The sequence below is a fragment of the Carlito syrichta genome, unplaced genomic scaffold, assembly GCF_000164805.1.
Source record: "Carlito syrichta isolate Samal-C Ts95f unplaced genomic scaffold, Tarsius_syrichta-2.0.1 Scaffold303796, whole genome shotgun sequence".
Lineage (NCBI taxonomy): Eukaryota > Metazoa > Chordata > Mammalia > Primates > Tarsiidae > Carlito > Carlito syrichta.
The window spans coordinates 535,570-553,009 of record NW_007247892.1 but is presented as its reverse complement, the minus strand read 5'-3'; the positions used below and the strand labels follow the sequence as shown (position 1 = coordinate 553,009).

At 52.4% G+C, this 17,440-nt stretch overlaps 1 protein-coding gene across 2 annotated transcripts in view; it reads right to left on the bottom strand.

The window, feature by feature from the left end:
- SYK (spleen associated tyrosine kinase) overlaps positions 1–7,991 on the bottom strand; it is a 40,589-nt gene extending 32,598 nt beyond the window's left edge. For both annotated transcript variants that reach the window (XM_008059197.1, XM_008059198.1), the window contains exons 1-2: positions 7,575–7,991; positions 5,313–5,473 (exon numbers count right to left, since the gene is read on the bottom strand). In XM_008059197.1, the coding sequence (XP_008057388.1) occupies positions 5,313–5,473; positions 7,575–7,988 (575 nt within the window). In that variant the 5' untranslated portion in view covers positions 7,989–7,991. The remainder of the gene's footprint in view (positions 1–5,312; positions 5,474–7,574) is intronic.
- Between the last annotated feature and the right edge of the window lie 9,449 nt (positions 7,992–17,440).

Sequence of the window (17,440 nt, the reverse complement as noted above, 5' to 3'; positions counted from 1 at the left end):
CCCCCACCCACCCACCACGTGTGCCTCTTAGTTCTCAGAGCCTCAGATCTCCCAGGCCCCCTCTCTCTGACTCTGTTTCCCACCCTTGTTTCCCTTTCTGCCGTGTTTGGCAAATCCATGGGCTTTCCTCTCTCCCCACACCCACACACCACTGTGCCAACGCAGGCCCGGTTCACCCGGCCCATGAACTCCAGGTGGCTGCCCCGCGTCCACACCTCACATCAGGGCGGCCCAACAAGAGGGGGCTTTCTTGAGAGCCCTGATTGTAACCCAAGGCAGACAGAACCACGAGCCCCCACAGAGTGAACCAAGGCGGGAGGATACCACAAGACCCACAATGTGGCCTGGGGCAGCTGGACACCACTTCCCCCCACCTACCCGTCTGCAGTCATCCAGGCACTCCGGTATCCACGTGGACGGTGCCCTACTCTCCCAAGGTCATCTCCTTCAGTCCTCTTCACCTCCCGCCCCCTGGCCACACCAGCCTGGAACTCGCCATGCCATTTCCCAAACAGTACGCCCAGCCAGGCGGCACACGACACACAGGCTCCCGCACTTGTCCCAGGGTCCAGGCCTGCCCCGGGCCCCACCCCTGTGCAGCCCCCAGGACCTCAGGCCTCCTGACTCATCCACCTGTGGCCTCGATTCCTGCTAAGTCGAAAGGGCAGCAAACTCTGAGGGTCTCACGCCAGTTCCGACACTCAGTGTGCTAGAGACAACCCCCCGCCAGGCACCTGAGCCAGGCCAGCGGCCTGTGCCGTCCCTCCCGTGACCAGCCCCACTCGAGTCAGGCCCTGGGCATCTCTTTGCCCAGAAAGATTTCTCCCAGCAGGCACGGCTCTGGGTGCTGGGACTCACCCTTGGAATCAACGTCCTCAACAAAAGCCACACAAAGCCAACACTGGGCGTCACAGTGTCGTGGTGGCGGGTGACATGTCACCAAGCATCCCAGACCTCGCAGCACATGGACTTGAACCTGGCATGCTCCCCCTCAGCCTAAGCACTGTGGGCCTGGCACCCCCCTTTGGGTATCCGGCGCCTGCCACGGGCCTGGTGCACGTCAGGCCTGGTGCACGTCCAAGGCCTGGCACCCCCTTTGGGTATCCAGCGCCTGCCACAGGCCTGGTGCACGTCAGGCTGGACGTATGAAGAGTCTATTGAAGAATGGCTATTTTTGTAGCCTTTTTTTTTTTTAAACACAGTATACTTTTAAAGTCAGAAAATAGAAACTGCAGCTAAAATGGTATTGGTGACTTGGCTGGATGACTCTTCCATAAATCTGAAATACCAGCTTTTCTTTAGAACATTAGCTCAGCCGTCTGAGGGGCGGTCACTTCTGTGTGGGTAAGGCCACCTGGAACTCGCTTCGGGGTCCGCAGGACTGGCAAGGACTCTCAGCCAAAACGAGAACGTATTTACCCGGACACTAAATGCAAGGGCTCTTAGCCCAAGCGATAAAACATTTACCTGGGTACTAAATGCAAAAACAGAGACAATTCTGTTTTTACAATTTTGCTGGACAGGACATTTCTTTCTAAGACAGTTTATGTGACGAAATGAAGGACACAGCCTAGCACATTTCACAGATGTCACAGGTGGCTGAAAAAGCAGTCAGGCAGGAGGGCACCAAGCTGCCCTGCATGAACCGCACGGGCAAGGCATCTCCGTGCGAGAGGCTAAGAGGTGCATTGACCACGGCCTGCTCCCATGGCCTCATCTGGGCCGAGGGGGCCACACCTGACCGTGTAGCCAAGGAACTTTTTTTTTTGAGTTAGAGTCTCACTCTGTCGCCCAGACCGGAGTGCAGTGGCCGCTCCCCGCCACCGCAGCCTCGACCTGCTGGGCTCCGGAGATCCTTCCGCCTCAGCCTTCCAAGTGGCTGGAACTACAGGCGTGTGCTACCATGCCCGGCTGATTTTTTGATTTATTGTAGAGATGAGGTCTCGCCAAGCTGCCCTGGCGGGTCTCGAACCCGCAGGTTCGGGCAATCCACTCACCTTGGCCTCCCCAAGCGCGGGATGACAGGCAGAGCCACCGAGCCTGGCTTAACCAAGGATCTTGAGCAACTTTCTTCCACTGTAGCTTCCCCTCCCAAGAGGACAAAGATTTCAAAATGCACATGATCAACTAGTCATGCAGTGTGAACCTCAGGGAAGACAGAATCAGCATGTTCTATCCGTAGAAAACAATATGACTAAATCACTGTCCAACAAGGAAGCAGTCAATCTCCAAAACACACAGGAAGTAAAAGATGCTACAGGGACAAGTCAGACAGCGAATTAATATGTATTACTATTTGTTTCTAAATTTGTATGTTTCTAAATTTTGTGGTATTCACCAGCCTTAAAAAAAATTATAACAACGAAATTGTTTTCCTCATTCCAAAAAATACACTCTATTTTATGCCTAATTTTGCATATTTTAAAAGAACGAGGGTCTCCCAATTGTGGGAAAGGGTCTGCTTTGGACCACACCAATCCTGAGGCCTCCCTTTGGGAGAAAGGATATGTAATTTGGGGGTAATTAGCGTTGTTTCCCTTTTCTAACGGATCGTTTTTCACAGGAGTTGGGACTAACTTCTTAAAATAGCAAACTGTGCACTCCCAAAAGGCCTTGGGACGGAGGGGACACCTCCTTGCTCAGTGCCTCTGTCCTGCATTGTCCCTGGTGTCCTAACGAGAATGCCCTGCCCAGCGTTCTCACCTACAGAAGCCACAGCACACCTGCAGAGGTCCTGGAAGACTTCAGAGGTCACGGCACATTTGCAGAGGTCACAGCACACCTGCAGAGGTCACGGCCCACCTGCAGTGTGCCACCGGGAAGGGTCTGCATGGAGGACCCGACTTTCAGGCGCATGTCCCGGCAGGTTGCAAGCAACCGTGGATGCTGCAAGGCCGGCAGGTGAGGCTACGTTGTCTGCGCCAACGTGGTACAGATGCCTCTGTCTAAGGCCGTGTGTGACCCCTGTGACTCGAGAGGCAGGGGTGACGCTGAGCTCACTTGGCAGGTAGGGAAGGTGTGCTGGGCCCCGTGCAGCCCCTGGGCTCCATGGCAGGTCCTGGAAGAATCCCTGTCACTGACATCAAGGACTGGCCGCTGATCCACCCCCTTCTACTGCCCAGGCTTGATCCCTTTCCTGAACAGCGGTGACACAACTGCCCTTCCCTCTGGGGACAGCATGTACAGGGCGTATTCCTGGAATTCCAAGACAGTCGCAGATGGGGGCAGTGGGGCCTCGGGAAGTGACCGCTTGGCCCCTGGCCCTACAACAGGCACGGGAAGGTGGCCTCTGAAGTTGGGCCCCTGTGCCTGGCTGTACCCTTCCTCTCCAACCCCCTCCTTAGGCTGGGGCTGAGCTGGGGCACTGCCCCCCCGGGCCAGTCCTGTGGCTCTGGTGAGGGCACAGGAGGAGGCTGGGCATGGGCCGCACTGCGGAGAGCACCCTGGACACGGTCATCTGAGAGGTCGGTGCCACTAGGCACTCATGAGGTCTCTGCAGTACAGAGTGAGCCAGGACCGGTCCGGGGAGAGCGACTTAGGGGAACCTGGTGGAATGCAGATGTCCAGACCCTCCGCAGCCCCAGGCCTGGCAGCTCCAACCCTAGCTGACTCAGTGGCACAGCCATTCGAGGATGTCTGGTGACCCACGAGCCCCAGTGCTGGGGGCTGGGTTGGGACATACCAGGAAGGCAAAGGACATGTTGTCCCCACAGGGCAGGCGGGGACAGGCCTTGGCCTTCTGCAGGGGTGGGAGGATAGCGGGCGTGGAGCCCAGGCCCACGTGGAGGCAGCCTGTTTCCAGGAAGAGAAGACCCTGAAAAGGCCCTCTGCTCCCAGGAGCCTGCAGGAGCCGGAGGCCCTGCCACATGGACCCCACCACTTTGAGCTGATCTCATGTGCCAGGATGTTGTGCTCAGGCCCTGCCAATGGGGAATGACTGCTCAGAAGACAGCAGGAGACTAAGCCTCAGGGGAAACAAGGTGGGGGAGAGTCTCCCACCCATGACACTGCTGGGACCTCATCCTGAATATCACCCTAGGAGGCACCACATCGCAACCTGGGCCACTTTCACTTTTTTAAAGAGTATTGTGTTTAAGAGAATTTTTTTTCTGGCCTGGGGTCTTGCTATGCTGCCCAAGTTGATCTGAAACTCCTGGACTCAAGCAGTCCTCCCACCTTGGTCTCCCCAGTAGCTGGGATTACAGGTACATGCCACCTCACCCAGCCAAGATCTCTGTTTTTAGATTAGAAAACATAGTTTACTTAAAAGTAAATGAGAGAGAGAGAGAAAATTCACCTCCTTCAGGTAGGGGAGGGGACCAAAGCCAGGAAGCATGGTGACAGCCATAACTCAAAGAGCGCATGGCCACACCAGAGTCTAGCAAGGCAAGGGCCAAGATCATTTTTAATACGGGGTATTGTGGTAAAGTCTGAAGAAAATCATTCAGACAGGTGGCTACCCAGAGGAGACACTTCCATTTCTAGACAAAGCTCACAAGGTCAGCAGGGTGTTCACCAACGTGCCTGGCCCTGAGGTTCCGTTGCTATTTCAGAATAAGTTTGCAAGGCCAGAATGAAGTGGTTCTCCTCTGTGGCCCCCAGTAAACATCTCTGTAGGGACACTGGGAGATGACAAATGCAGGCAAGCATTTTTCCTGCAGGCACTTGCCTCCCGTGCCACCTTGATCAGACCATCCCAACCAAGGGAAGGAGGCCGGTGCCACCCACAGATGGCTCCTTCCCTGCCCAGCTGCTCACTCGGCCCTCGCCAGCCAGCATCTCAGGACCCTCCAGGGTGTAGGCTTAATGTGAGCCACTGGGATGACAGTACACAGAGTCTGGGACTAGCTCCTTCTAACATGTGAGGTCAGAGGCCGAGGCCACACACCTGCACTCAACACACACATGCCACCCCCTGGAAAGTCCCTCTAGCATCGGTCCTATCAGCACTCAGCTCCCGGCAAGAGAGAAGGAAATTGTGAGGCCATGGGAACCTGGTACGTGACCAGGAGGCAGTGTCGCACCCTAGTTGGATGGCCACAGATATCGTTGTGCCCCCTAAACTCACCACTCACAGTGGAACATGGTGGAATCTCATTTTCTGTGAACACAAGACCCCTCAGCGCCCAAGAAAGTGATCACTGTAGGGCCAGATGGGGCACAACGAATGCCAGGCCACAGTGTCAGCTTCCCTGTGAAAGGTCTTGGGCCAGGCCAGCAGGAGGGTGTCCTCCGACAAGTGGCCGTGGAAAGCTGAGTTGCCCAGGGTCCCGGCAGGCCTGGGAGGGATGAGGGGAGGATGTGGTACTCACAGGAACTTGCCGTTGGTCTTGGACCCGATCAGCACAATCTGCTCCGACTCCTCCCGGGAGATGTTCCCGTGGAACCAGGGCATCTTCTCGTGGGCCGTGGTGGCGATCAGCTTCTCCAGCTGTGGCTTCTGGCTGATGATGGCCTGCTCCAGTGCCTGGCCCTGCCGGGGACAGCGGGGTCAGCAGGGCCGGCCAGTCCCAGCATGGGAAAAGAGGGTGGAACCGCCTTCACTCATTTGTCATCGTTCACTCGTCATGCATTCATTTACCATCCACTCCTCACTCATCCATTCACTTGTCCTTCATTCATTCACCCACTCCATAAATAAAACCGGAAGGGTCTCTACATATGACTTGAGTATCTTCATGTGTATAAACGAGAAAATCTGTTTCAGAATAAAGTGATCGGCCTTTGCAAGGCTAGAAAAGACTGCGTAAACCATCTGGAATGACCCGTGAGGTCTAGAACATGGGCTTTCTTCTCAGATCCTTGGTCACTGCCATCCGCTAGACTGTCCCGTGCCACAACTGGATCACGTCATCGTGATCAGGTCCCTCGAGACTAGCAGGGAAGGCATGGGCACTGCTGTCCCTCCACAAGGCCCCACGAACCCTTGTGATATCTGGCCTGCAGGCATATGGCCACGGAGGGTGAAGGGACACGCCTCCACCAAGTGGAACACCACCACCAGATCCACGCTGGAAAGGGTGTAGAGCTCGGGGAATTCCCTACTCGTTCCCTAGGGGGAGAGAAATCCAAATTCTCTACATTGGCTAACCAAGAGCCAAGGAGTTATGTGCCTTCACGGCATGACCGGGAGCAAAAATACAAACACAACTGGCTCCAGAAGCAGCTGAAGAAAGAGGAAAGCCAGAGGAACTGTGAGCATGCAATGGACTCAGGGAGAGAAAGTGAGCATGTGATGGTCCCAGGCAAGGAGTGTGAATGTGTGATAGCCTGTGTTCACAGGGGAGGGAAAGACAAAAGCCAACGTAGGTGACACCTTTGCAGCATCTCAAACAAAGCCAGCAGAGGCCCAAAGGAAAGGCAGCAGGGCCCAGGCATTCCCAGCAGTGCCACCACATGGCTGATCGGCAATCATGGCATGCTGGTTGGAGTCCATCTGAAAAGCAAGCACCTTGGGTGTGCAGCCACCAGACGTCCGGGAAGGCAAATGTGTAGGGGGGAAACCAGAGGAGGGGCTGCCCAAGACCACGGGGGATGGGCTGAGCGCTCTGTCAGGTTCTTGCAGCGTGACAGAGTGCCTTTTGTCTATATTTGGGTGGGTCACAAGATGCTGTGCAAGTGTCGAAAACCATGGAGCTTTTCCATCTAAGGATGACATCATGACAGTAGGTTACACCTCAGCAGATCAGGGTTTCCTGACTTAAAGAGTGGAAGGATGGTCTCAGCCTCTGCCAATGATGGCCAGTGAAAGTGCTGAATGCACAGTACTCAGTGTCTGTCTACAGGCCCCGTGGGAGTGACAGAGTCACTGCTCAGATCCTCCGAGTTCCAGACTGTCCTAATCATCAGACCTCAAACTACATGGCAGAATATATGGGGCATGCATCCAGGCAGTGGAGGGAGACCTCAGGCTGAGAACATAGCGTTGATCAAACTGCTGATCCCCACCACCAAGGGTGCGAGGATGCCAACTGTCACACCCTTGGCAACCCTCTGGACAGCACTTCATCAGTACACCCAAATTACACACCTATCCCCTGGTGGTGGTAATGCTGAGCCTTTAGGGGTTACCCTGCAGACACTGCACACAAGGTCCGCACAGGATGGAACCCGGCAAGGCTACGGGCAGCACTATCAGTAACAGTCAAGGTGTCCATCAACAGATCCACCCACAAACTACGGTGCCCACAGGCCAAACCACACCACCAAGGAGCAGCGTGGAGAGCAGCGTGTGGCTGGCACAGAAAGTTCAGCCAGAGACATTCGGACTCTGCAAAATCGAGCACCGATCGGTATGTGTCGCGTGATCCATCAGCATAAAACCAACCAATGCGTGTGCACGTGCACGCCTCTCTGGATGGGCCAGCCGGGCGCTGGGCCGTGGCTGCCTGCCTGAGGGACACGCATGGCTGGGTGAGGCCCCCACTGTGGCTGTGTGCGAGGGATAGTGTCTTCCTGGAGCAAGGTAGGATGGCCCAAAGCCGAGCTGTTTCTTGAGGCATGAGCCCATTCCTCGTATCCAACCCCAGAGGCCGGGGGGCTGAGGGCCCAGGGTGGGCAGGATGGCCGCCTACCTGCAGGTTCCACGTCTGCTTCACATATTCCCTGATGAGGTTCTCCTTCAGGTCCTCAAAGGGCCCGGTCTTGGGCTGCACGCCAGGGGGCCGGTGGAAGGGCTTCTTGAGGAGGCAGATGAGGCCGTCGCACTCCTGGGAGTGGTAGTGGCAGAGGTCGGCAGGGCTGGCGTGGGTCCGGCCCCCTGCGATGGCGTAGGTGCCGTTGAGCTCACGCTCGATGGTGTAGTGGTGCGCCTTGCGGCCATGAGCCACCGACAGCGCGAAGCCGCCCAGGTAGTTCCGGCTCTGGCGCAGCAGGTAGAGCCCATCGCTCATGCCGCCCTGGACCAGGTAGTCCTCTGCCTCCTCGCGAGTGATGTTGCCGAAGAAGAAGGGCAGCTGGTTGGCGCCATCGGCCATGCTGCCGGCCATGCTTCAGGGTGGGGTCCCTGCGTGGGTCACCTGGGCGAGAGACAGAGCCGTGGCGGGGTCACCTGGGCGAGAGAGACAGAGCTGCGGTGAGGTCACCTGGGCGAGAGAGAGCCACGGTGAGGTCACCTGGGAGAGAGAGAGCTGGTGAGTTCACCTGAATGAGAGAGAGCCACGGTGTGGTCACCTGGGAGAGAGAGACAGAGCTGCAGTGGGGTCACCTGGACGAGAGAGACAGAGTCATGATGAGGTCACCTGGGAGAGAGAGAGCCATGGCGACGTCATCTTGGAGAGACAGCTGCAGTGAGGTTACCTGGCACAGAGAGAGCCGTGGTGAGGTCACCTGGGAGAGAGAATCAGTCATAGTGAGGTCACCTGGGAGAGAGAGACACAGTCATGGTGAGTGAGGTCTCCTGGATGAGAGAGACAGAGCTGTGGTGAGATCACCTGGGCAAGAGAGGGCCGCGATGAGGTCACCTGGGAGACAGCAAGCTGGTGAGGTCACCTGGATGAGAGATAGAGCCGTGATGAGGTCACCTGGGCAAGAAAGACAGAACAGTGGTGAGGTCACCTGGGAGAGAGAGAACCGTGATGAGGTCACCTGGACAAGAGAGACAGAGCCGCGGTGAGGTCACCTGGGTGAGAGAGAGAGCGTTGTGATGAGGTCACCTGGATGAGAGACAGAGCCATGATGAGGTCACCTGGGCAAGATAGACCATGGTGAGGTCACCTGGGAGAGAGAGAACCACAATGAGGTCACCTGGGAGAGAGAGAGCCACAGGGAGGTCATCAGGGAGAGAGACATCCTCCCATTTTCCCGCTGCCCACATTGAATCACCTGTCCATGGTGATCAGTTTCCAGACATGCCCCTTGGCACGGAGCCTAGGAACAGAGCATTTACCCCCAGGGACCACACCCTCCTTCTTGCTCTGCCGGTGGAGGTGAAGTGTTCCAGGAAGACACCGGGGGGCTGTGATGGAGGTCCCCTGCAGGACAGGCCCAGGTACCCCGTGGGTCTCGGTGCCCAGACGGAGAGCCAGAGGCAGCCCAGCCGCTCCTGCAGTGCAGACAACCCAAAGGAATCCCTCTCCTTGCCACAGTCACATCCCCGGGAGGACGCCCCTAGACCTCTCCCTCACCTGCAGAGGTGGCCACATGGACAGCCGCCAACTGTGGCTGACCGTGGCCACCACAGGCCCTGCCCCTTCCACCAGGGCGGAGGCACCCCCAAGGCCCGAGGCGTGATGAGTGACATCCTCCCAGCATGCCCTGGCCCGGCCCTTCCCCAGACCACTTCCTGGGGGACCCAGACCCCTGCAGCCAGCACCAGAGACAAGGCAGGCCCACGCCCGCGAGGACAGCGGCACAAGACGGCGGGCAGCAGATGCAACTAGGAGGGAGAGGAGGTGGCCATGCGTGCTCCCCAGGGAGAGCGTGTTCTCCGGCGAGGACATATGTGCCGGCCAAGAAGTGTCCGAGACGCGCGTGTCTCACCCAAGAGGAGCTGGTCATCACGGGCAATCATCCAGATGGTTGTATCCGCCGGTGTCAGGGGGAGGCACCTGCCTGCATGCTGTCTTCCACACACCAGACACAAACCACCCATCCCACACACTAAACACACACTACACATACTGCAAGCTACACACATGCCATACACTACACACACACTATACACACTATATGTTACACACATTACACACACACATGCACACCACACACACACTACACACACACTACACACTCTATACCTGAGAGAGGCTGGTCATCATGGACAATTATCCAGATGGTTCCATTCTCTCACATCGGGGGCAGCACCTGCCCTCGTGCTGTCCACACACACACCACACACACCGCCAAAACCACACACACAACACACTATACATTCTACATATGCCATAAACACACAACACACACTGCACACGCACACTATACACACCACAAGCCTCACATACTATACATATACTACACATACTACATGCTACACACATTGCACACACTACACAAGCACTACACACGTTACATGCCAACGTGGTCTCCTGGCCCAGGCTTTATCTGGGTGAGCCCCACGGGGAGGACAGGCCAGCCACAAAGCCCCAGAGCTCCTTGGACCCTGCTCCAGCAGCAACCCCAAGAGCCTTTCCTGCTCGGAAGGACCACATGCCAAAGGCCTGAGGGAAGGTCGCAGCAGAAAGCTGACAGTGGTGCGGAAGTCTCTCGCTGACGGGCACTACCCAACGTGTGAACCCATCCCCCACTTTACAGCAAACATCCGAGGCCCTGAGCTGTTGCAGAGACCAAACCCCAATGTGAGCAGAGAGAACACTGAACAGGAGAGAGATGCCTGCAAGGTCTTGCTGGATATACACACAGAATCACTCTCTTCTTCTTTCAGCCAGTTAGAAAGAAATTGTGGGTGACACACGACGGAAAAATATGGCGGAAGTCGATGACCGACTGCAGAGATTCCAGGACCTGAGACACATGCCCCATGCCACAGCACGCAGTCAGGATCCCAGGACTCCTGTGACGCCTCCAACTCTGTGAGGCCTGCAGCCCTTGAACCCCTCACTCATTGGTGACACCCCCAACTCTGTGAGGCCAGCAGGCCCTGAATGCCTCACTAGTCCCAACCCTGTGAGGTCAGCAGCCTCTGAACCTATCATTCTGTTATGACACCCCAAACTCTGAGGCCAGAAGCTCCTGAAGCCCTCACTCGCCTGTGATGCCCCCACACTCAGAAGAAGAGCAGGGAGAACCCAGTCGGCTCCACTCCACCGAAGGCAAGATGGGAGGACGCATCTCGGGGTGTCGGAGCTGAGGGAGTCAGGTGGTCGCGCTCACGTCGTGGGTTGGGAGACCCACCAACAGGTGCAGAGAGAACAGCAGCCAATCACACCTGCACCCACACCTGTGGAGGCAGCAGCTCTGGGACAAGGGTGCTCATCTTACAGACCACAGACAGACTGGGTGAGCACAGACAGGCTGGGTGCACAGCTCTCCTGCCAGCCAGACCCACAGTGACAGTGATGGTGAGAAAGGTGACAAGACAGCTACTCTGCGAACACTGGGCCTACAGGGTGCCAGCCAACATGCACCCCATCTCTGAAGGTCACTACTCTCTTTATCCTCAGTTCACACACCTGGAAACAGAGGCTCAGGAAGGTCAACTAACTTGCCGATGACACACAGTTAGCAGGTGATGGGGCCAACCTTCGGAGCCAGCCTCTTCCCTTAACTGCAGCCATCTCAGCAGGTGGCAAAGGGCACCTCACGGTCAACACAGCCAAATACAAGCCCAGGGCTTTCCTGCCTAACTGGAGCACCCTCCTTGATCCCTGGAGTTTAGTTCTCAGTGTGCGTCCCCAGACCAGCAACGGCAGGATGACCGTGAAATGAGGAAGAAATGCGTGTTCCCAGGGCTCCCTCCTGACCCGTTTTGATCAGAAACTCTGGGATGCGGCCCTGTGATCTGTGCCTTGAGAACTTTGGCCCAAGACTTCCACCCCTTGAGTGCCCTTAGGTCTCCCCCTTCTCCATAGTCCTTAAAGTCATGCCACGGCCAGTCCCACCACCTCACCTCCTAGCCTCCCACATGCGCCCACGTGACCCCAGACCACGTAACATCCTTGTCCGCCACATCTCTCTGGGGTGGCTCCGGCTGCAGCAGCTCCACCCTGCTCCCTTCTGAGGTGTTCTCTCAGCTCCGTGGCCCACTTCTCAGCTACAAATCCCCACCATCCAGGCCACCCTCTGAGCTCAGGACAGACATGCCCCTGCCCCCACAGTCAAAGCTTCCCTCAGATCTGTTTCTCTCAGACGTTCTCTGAGCTGCATCCCCCGATACTCCCACCCAAGGCCCTTTCACGTGGCACATGCTTTTCTTCTGTACCCCTGACCGCTGCTTTGACTTAGTTTACCTTTGCTCGGTAGGATGCAAACATCTGAGGAGCAGTCATTTCCCACAAAAGAACAGAAATTGTATCTCTAACTCGATTTCTAGTAAGACTTGAAATTGTGAGTCCTCAGACTTTTAGTATTGTGTTGGTTGTTCCTAGTCTTTCGCCTTTTCATGTAAAGTTTAGAGTCACTCCGTTAATATCTATGACAAAGTTTGTTGGGATTTTGATTGGGATTGCTTTGAATCTACAAATCAAGTTGGAAAGAATTAATACCTCGACAATACTGAGTCTTCCAATCCATAAACATAGGCGGCTTTTCCATTTACTTACCTCTTCTTTGATTTTTGTCATCTGTGTTTTGTCGTTTTCAGCATACAGATCCTGTGCACGTTTTGTTAGACTTAAGCCTAAGTATTTTTTTTTATGAGTTTTTGGTGCTACTGTAAATGGTAATTTTTTTTTACTTCAAATTCCAAATGTTATTGCCGGTATATAGGAAAGCAACTGACTTTTGTATATTGACCTAGTATCCTGCAAACTTACCATACTCTTCTTGGTTGCATGAGTTGTTTTATAAATTATTTGGAGTTTTCTACATAAACAAATATGTTATCTGTGAATAAAGATGATTTACTCCTTCCTTTCTGAACTGCATGCTATTTATTTCATTTTCTTGCTAAACGCACTAGATAGGACACACAGTAGGATATAGAAAAGATGTGGTAAGAGAGGACAGTCTTGCTGTGTTCTCAGTCTCAGAGAGGAAGTGGGTTAAGTTTCTCACCATTAAGTATGAAGTTATCTGTAGGTTTCTCGTGGACATTCTTTATTAAATTGAGGAAGTGTCCTTCTATTCCTAGTTTGCTAAGGTTTTTTGTCATGAAAGGGTGTTCAATTTGCTCAAATGCCATTTCTGCAACTATTGATATGATCATATTATTTTTTCTTCTTTAGCATGTTTATGTGACAGATTACATTCATTTATTTTCAAAGGTTGAAACTGATTTGTACACTCAGAACAAATTCCACTTGGTCATGGTGTATAGTTCTTTTTATACATTGTTGGGTTTGATTTGCTAATATTTTGTTGAGGATTTCTTTATCTATAAGTGATATTGGTTTGTAGTTTTCTCTTCTTGAAATGTCTTTATTTGATTTTGGTATTGGGGTAAATCTGAACTCATAGAATAAATTAGGGACGATCTCCTCTACTTCTGTCTTCTAGAAGAGATTGTGGAAAATTGGTATTATTGCTACTTAAATATTTGGTAGAATTCACCAGTGAACCAATCTGGGCCCGGTGATGTCTTTTTTGAAAGATTATATTGATTTAAATTTTAGAAACATTCTGGTTATCTATTTTTTCCTTCTGGTAAGTTTTGGTCTTTCCAGAATTAGTCTATGTCACCTAAGTCATCTGTGAGTATAAAGTTGTTCACAATATTCCTTTATTATCCTTATGATGCCTGTGAGATCAACTGAGATGAGCTCTCTTTTATTTCTGATATTGGTAATTTTTCTTTTTTGGTTTGTTTGTTTACCTTGGCTAAAGTTTTATCAAACTGTTTTCCTGTTTCAATTTCAATGATTTCTGCTTTAATTTTAATTATTTATTTTCATTTGCTTGGTTTTTGGCTTAATTTTTTCTTCTTTCTATATTTTCCTTGGAGTGAATCATAAGTCATTAACTTGATAGGTTTATTTTATCTAATATATGCACTTAATGCTACAAATTTCCCTCTAAGCACTGCTTTCGCTACATCCCAAAATTTTTGGTATGTGGTATGTTCGTTTTAATACAGTTTAAAATATTTTTAAAATTCTTTTAAGACTTATTCCTCTATAACTTTAAGAGCTATAGAAGTCTGCTGTTCAGTTTCCAAATATTGGGGAATTGTCCAGTTCTCTTTTTTGTTGGTGAGATCTAGTTCAATTCTACTTGTTCTGAGAACACAATTTGCATGACTATAGTTCTTTTACATTTGTTAACATCTTTTTCCCAAGAATGTGCTCCACCTTGGTTATTGTTCAGTTCCACGTGAGCCTGAGAACGTGTATTCTTCTGTGGTTGGATGGAATACGCCACAGATGTCAATCAGATCAAGTTGATGGGCAGTGCTGCTCGGGTCATCTACATCTGTACTCATTTTCTTTCTATTTGGTCTACCAACTACTGACAAAGGGGGATTGAAATCATCAATTAGAATCATGGGTTTGTCTGTTTCTCATTTCAGTTTATCAGTGTTGGCTTGTGTATTTTGACGCTCCGTTGCTACGTGCGTACACATTTAGGGTTGTTACATCTCGTGGACATTTGCCCCTTGACCATTATGCAACAATTCCTTGAAGCCCAACCCACATGGATTACAAGTTTTTTTGTCCTTTAAGTGAGGCTGCTGGAATATCTGGAATTCTCTTGGGAATTCCAGCTGAGATAAGGTCTGGCGATGTGTTTTCCCCTCGCTATGGAGAAGGTCCTGGGTGCCCTTCATCCTTATCACTGTTCCCCTCCGCAGCCAGAGCCAGGAGAAGCTCTCTCTCGGAGCTTCGCTGTAAGAACCTGGTGAGGGTTGTGTTAACTACGCCTTTGGATGTTTCGTATTTTCTGATGTTTTGACATCTGGGGCCCTGCTGATGCTGGAGAGGTTGCCCCTCCCAGGGCTGGACGATTTCTAGAGACAGTAAAGAACCCCTCATGTGCAAACCGCTCCATCTAAAGTACGCTCCCCACCACTTCCCACCTCCTCGATCAGACACTCGCATTCTTGGCCACTATTCCTGCCCTGATCACCCTAAGGCCAGTTACGGGCAATTAGGGTTAGCCTCACACCCCAGAGTCTGCTGACATGATCACACCAGCCAGTCCTGGGCCTGTCTGCCCTGCCCTGTCTTCCCTGGAGAAACCCAGGAAAGGTTCTTGCCCACACGCTTTCCGCCATGCCTTCTGCCTCCTGACCTACCCAGTGCTTTCCTGTGTAACCTGCATGGTGTGGCCTGCCTGCTTCTGGGGACGACCTCCTTCGGGACAGGCATCCCACGTCTGCTTGTTTTAATAATGCCTGATTGAAACACACCCTGGGTACCCTTAAAATAAGGTCTCTGGAGGCAAAGCCCAGGAAGCAGAGGACTTCTTGACCCTGCTGCTGATGGGGGTTCTCCTCTTACTAGTCCTCAGTAGCCCCAGCAGGTCACCACAGTTACCACTTGAAAGTTTGTCAGTGTGTGGCTCCAAAGCTCCTGCTCCCGGGAACAACCTGCCCTGAGGTCTCCACTCTCTGACAAGCTGAAAGCACAGACTTTCAGTGTGTCTAGCTTTTCCTTATTGTGAGGATAGAAATGACAGTTTGCAAGCTCTTCACGTGTCAGAGCTGTCTCCAGAAAACTGTGTTTCCTCTCACTGGCCCTCGCTGACCTGGTGCTTACCACGTGGACTGTCCTAGAACAGACAGTCCTCAGACCCTTTCCAGAAGAATGGATAAACAAGTGGATGAGAGATTAAGATGTGGTTACGCTATAATCAATAGTGCATGGCCTATCAAATGTCTGAATGAATAAATAAGTTATTACCTGGCATGTAAATAATTATTGAATGAGTGCATGAGTAGTGGCTGAGATGTGACTGTAGTCTTTTCCAGACAGAAATGCCAGGTGCCCATCTCACATATAGTCCCATCCACTTCCGTCAGTGCAAATCACCAGCAGAGGTCAAATGTCTCCCAGGGCCCCGCGGTCATCACTGGACACTCTGCATATCTTTCCAGGGTTTCTCCCCAGGAACACTGAGACAGACCTAAACTACTGCTCAAAGTAGCCTCAGAATAGTGGGTCCCTGTGGGGTGTGGTGGCTCGTGCCTGTAATTCCAGCACTTTGAGACGAGGAGGTGGGAGGATTATTTGAGTCCAGGAGTTCAAGACCAGACTGGGCAACATAGCAAGACCCTGTCTCCACTAAAATAAAAAAAATAAAAAAATTAGCCAGGCATGGTGGTGCACACCTATACTCCCAGCTTTTCAGGAGGCTGAGGTAGAAGGATCGTCTGAGCCCAGGAGGTTGAGGCTGCAGTGAGCCATGATTGTGCCGCTGCACTCCAGCCTGGAAGACAGAGTGAGAACCTGGCTCAAAAGAAAAAAAAATTAGGTCTCTGTTCTGTCCCATGAGTATGAAGTGCAGAGGGAAGATAGTTTTGTTTCACACATTCCCTCTAACCATAGTCAGCAACCCTTTTCCTGTCTTCCTTAGATATTATCTTTCTTTTCTTTTTTGGTAGAGACAAGGTCTCGCCAAGTTGCCCGGGCTGGTCTCGAACCTGCGGGCTCAAGCAATCCACTTGCCTCAGCCTCCCAAAGTGTTGGGACTGCAGGCTGAGCCACCTTAGATAAGCCTGGCCCCTTAGATATTATCTAGTTTTATTTTCTAACAGGTTTACTAATAGATCACATCTTTATCCAAAATAATGAAGAAATGGTGGGCCTTATTATCTTAATTCCTTTATTTTCTAATACACAGCCTTTAATGAAATTTGAGGTCTAAATTAAGGCAACACAAGTAACCCTGCAAAATCAGATCCCGTGCTTGAGGGTGACAAGCACTCTTTTCTCTCACCTCCACAAGACCCGGCTGCATCTGTGTCCGTGTTGAGGACAGGACACCCCACAGCGTCACAGCCTGAGTCTGTGTGGGCAGGGAGAGGTCTCGGCCAAGGGATGATGAGACCGGCTCCAGAGTCAAGGGTGGGTCTAAAACCTGGGTCTGCTGCTTTAGCTAATCCTCCATTTCCTCACCCACAAAATGATGGTGACAGGAGAGAGGGATGTGGGAACCTGCACTGGGAAGGGCTGCCCTGTGTGGGTCAGCAGAGGTGGAGGAGTGTCCTGGTGACACTGGAGCAGGAGAGTGTCATCGGCAGGTGGTGGCTCGGGGCAGTCCTATCACTGGGGTGGAAACCAGCTCACTCCAGGAAGGTGTGCTCACATGCGTAGTCGCCAGCTCTGTGCCGCAGCCCAGAGCCCAGGAGACAAGATGCTGGAATTGTGCTAGGTGGGAGGATTCGTATTCTAACGGCTTTTTCAAGAGAGGGGTATTGAAGCACTTAGGGGGTGAAACTCTATGGTATCTGTTGTTCGCTTTTAAAACACTTTAGGGAGAAAAAGGAAGATGAAAACTAATACACAGCCGGGCTAGGTGGCTCAACCTGTCATCCCGCGCCTTTGGGAGGCTGAGGTGAGTGGATTGCCTGAGCCCGCGGGTTCGAGACCCGCCTGGGCAGCGAGACCTCATCTCTACAATAAATCAAAAAATCAGCTGTGCATGGTAGCGCATGCCTGTAATTCAGGCTACTCGGAAGGCTGAGGCGGAAGGATCGCTGGAGCCCGGCAGGTTGAGGCTGCGGTGGCCGGGAGCCGCCACCGCACTCCAGTCCGGGCGACAGAGTGAGACTCCAACTCAAAAAAAAAAAAAAAGAAAAGAAAAAGAAAACTAATACACAAAGGTAGATTTAAAAAGGCAGATAAAGCTAAGCAAAATATTACCACAACTAAGTCATGAATAGATA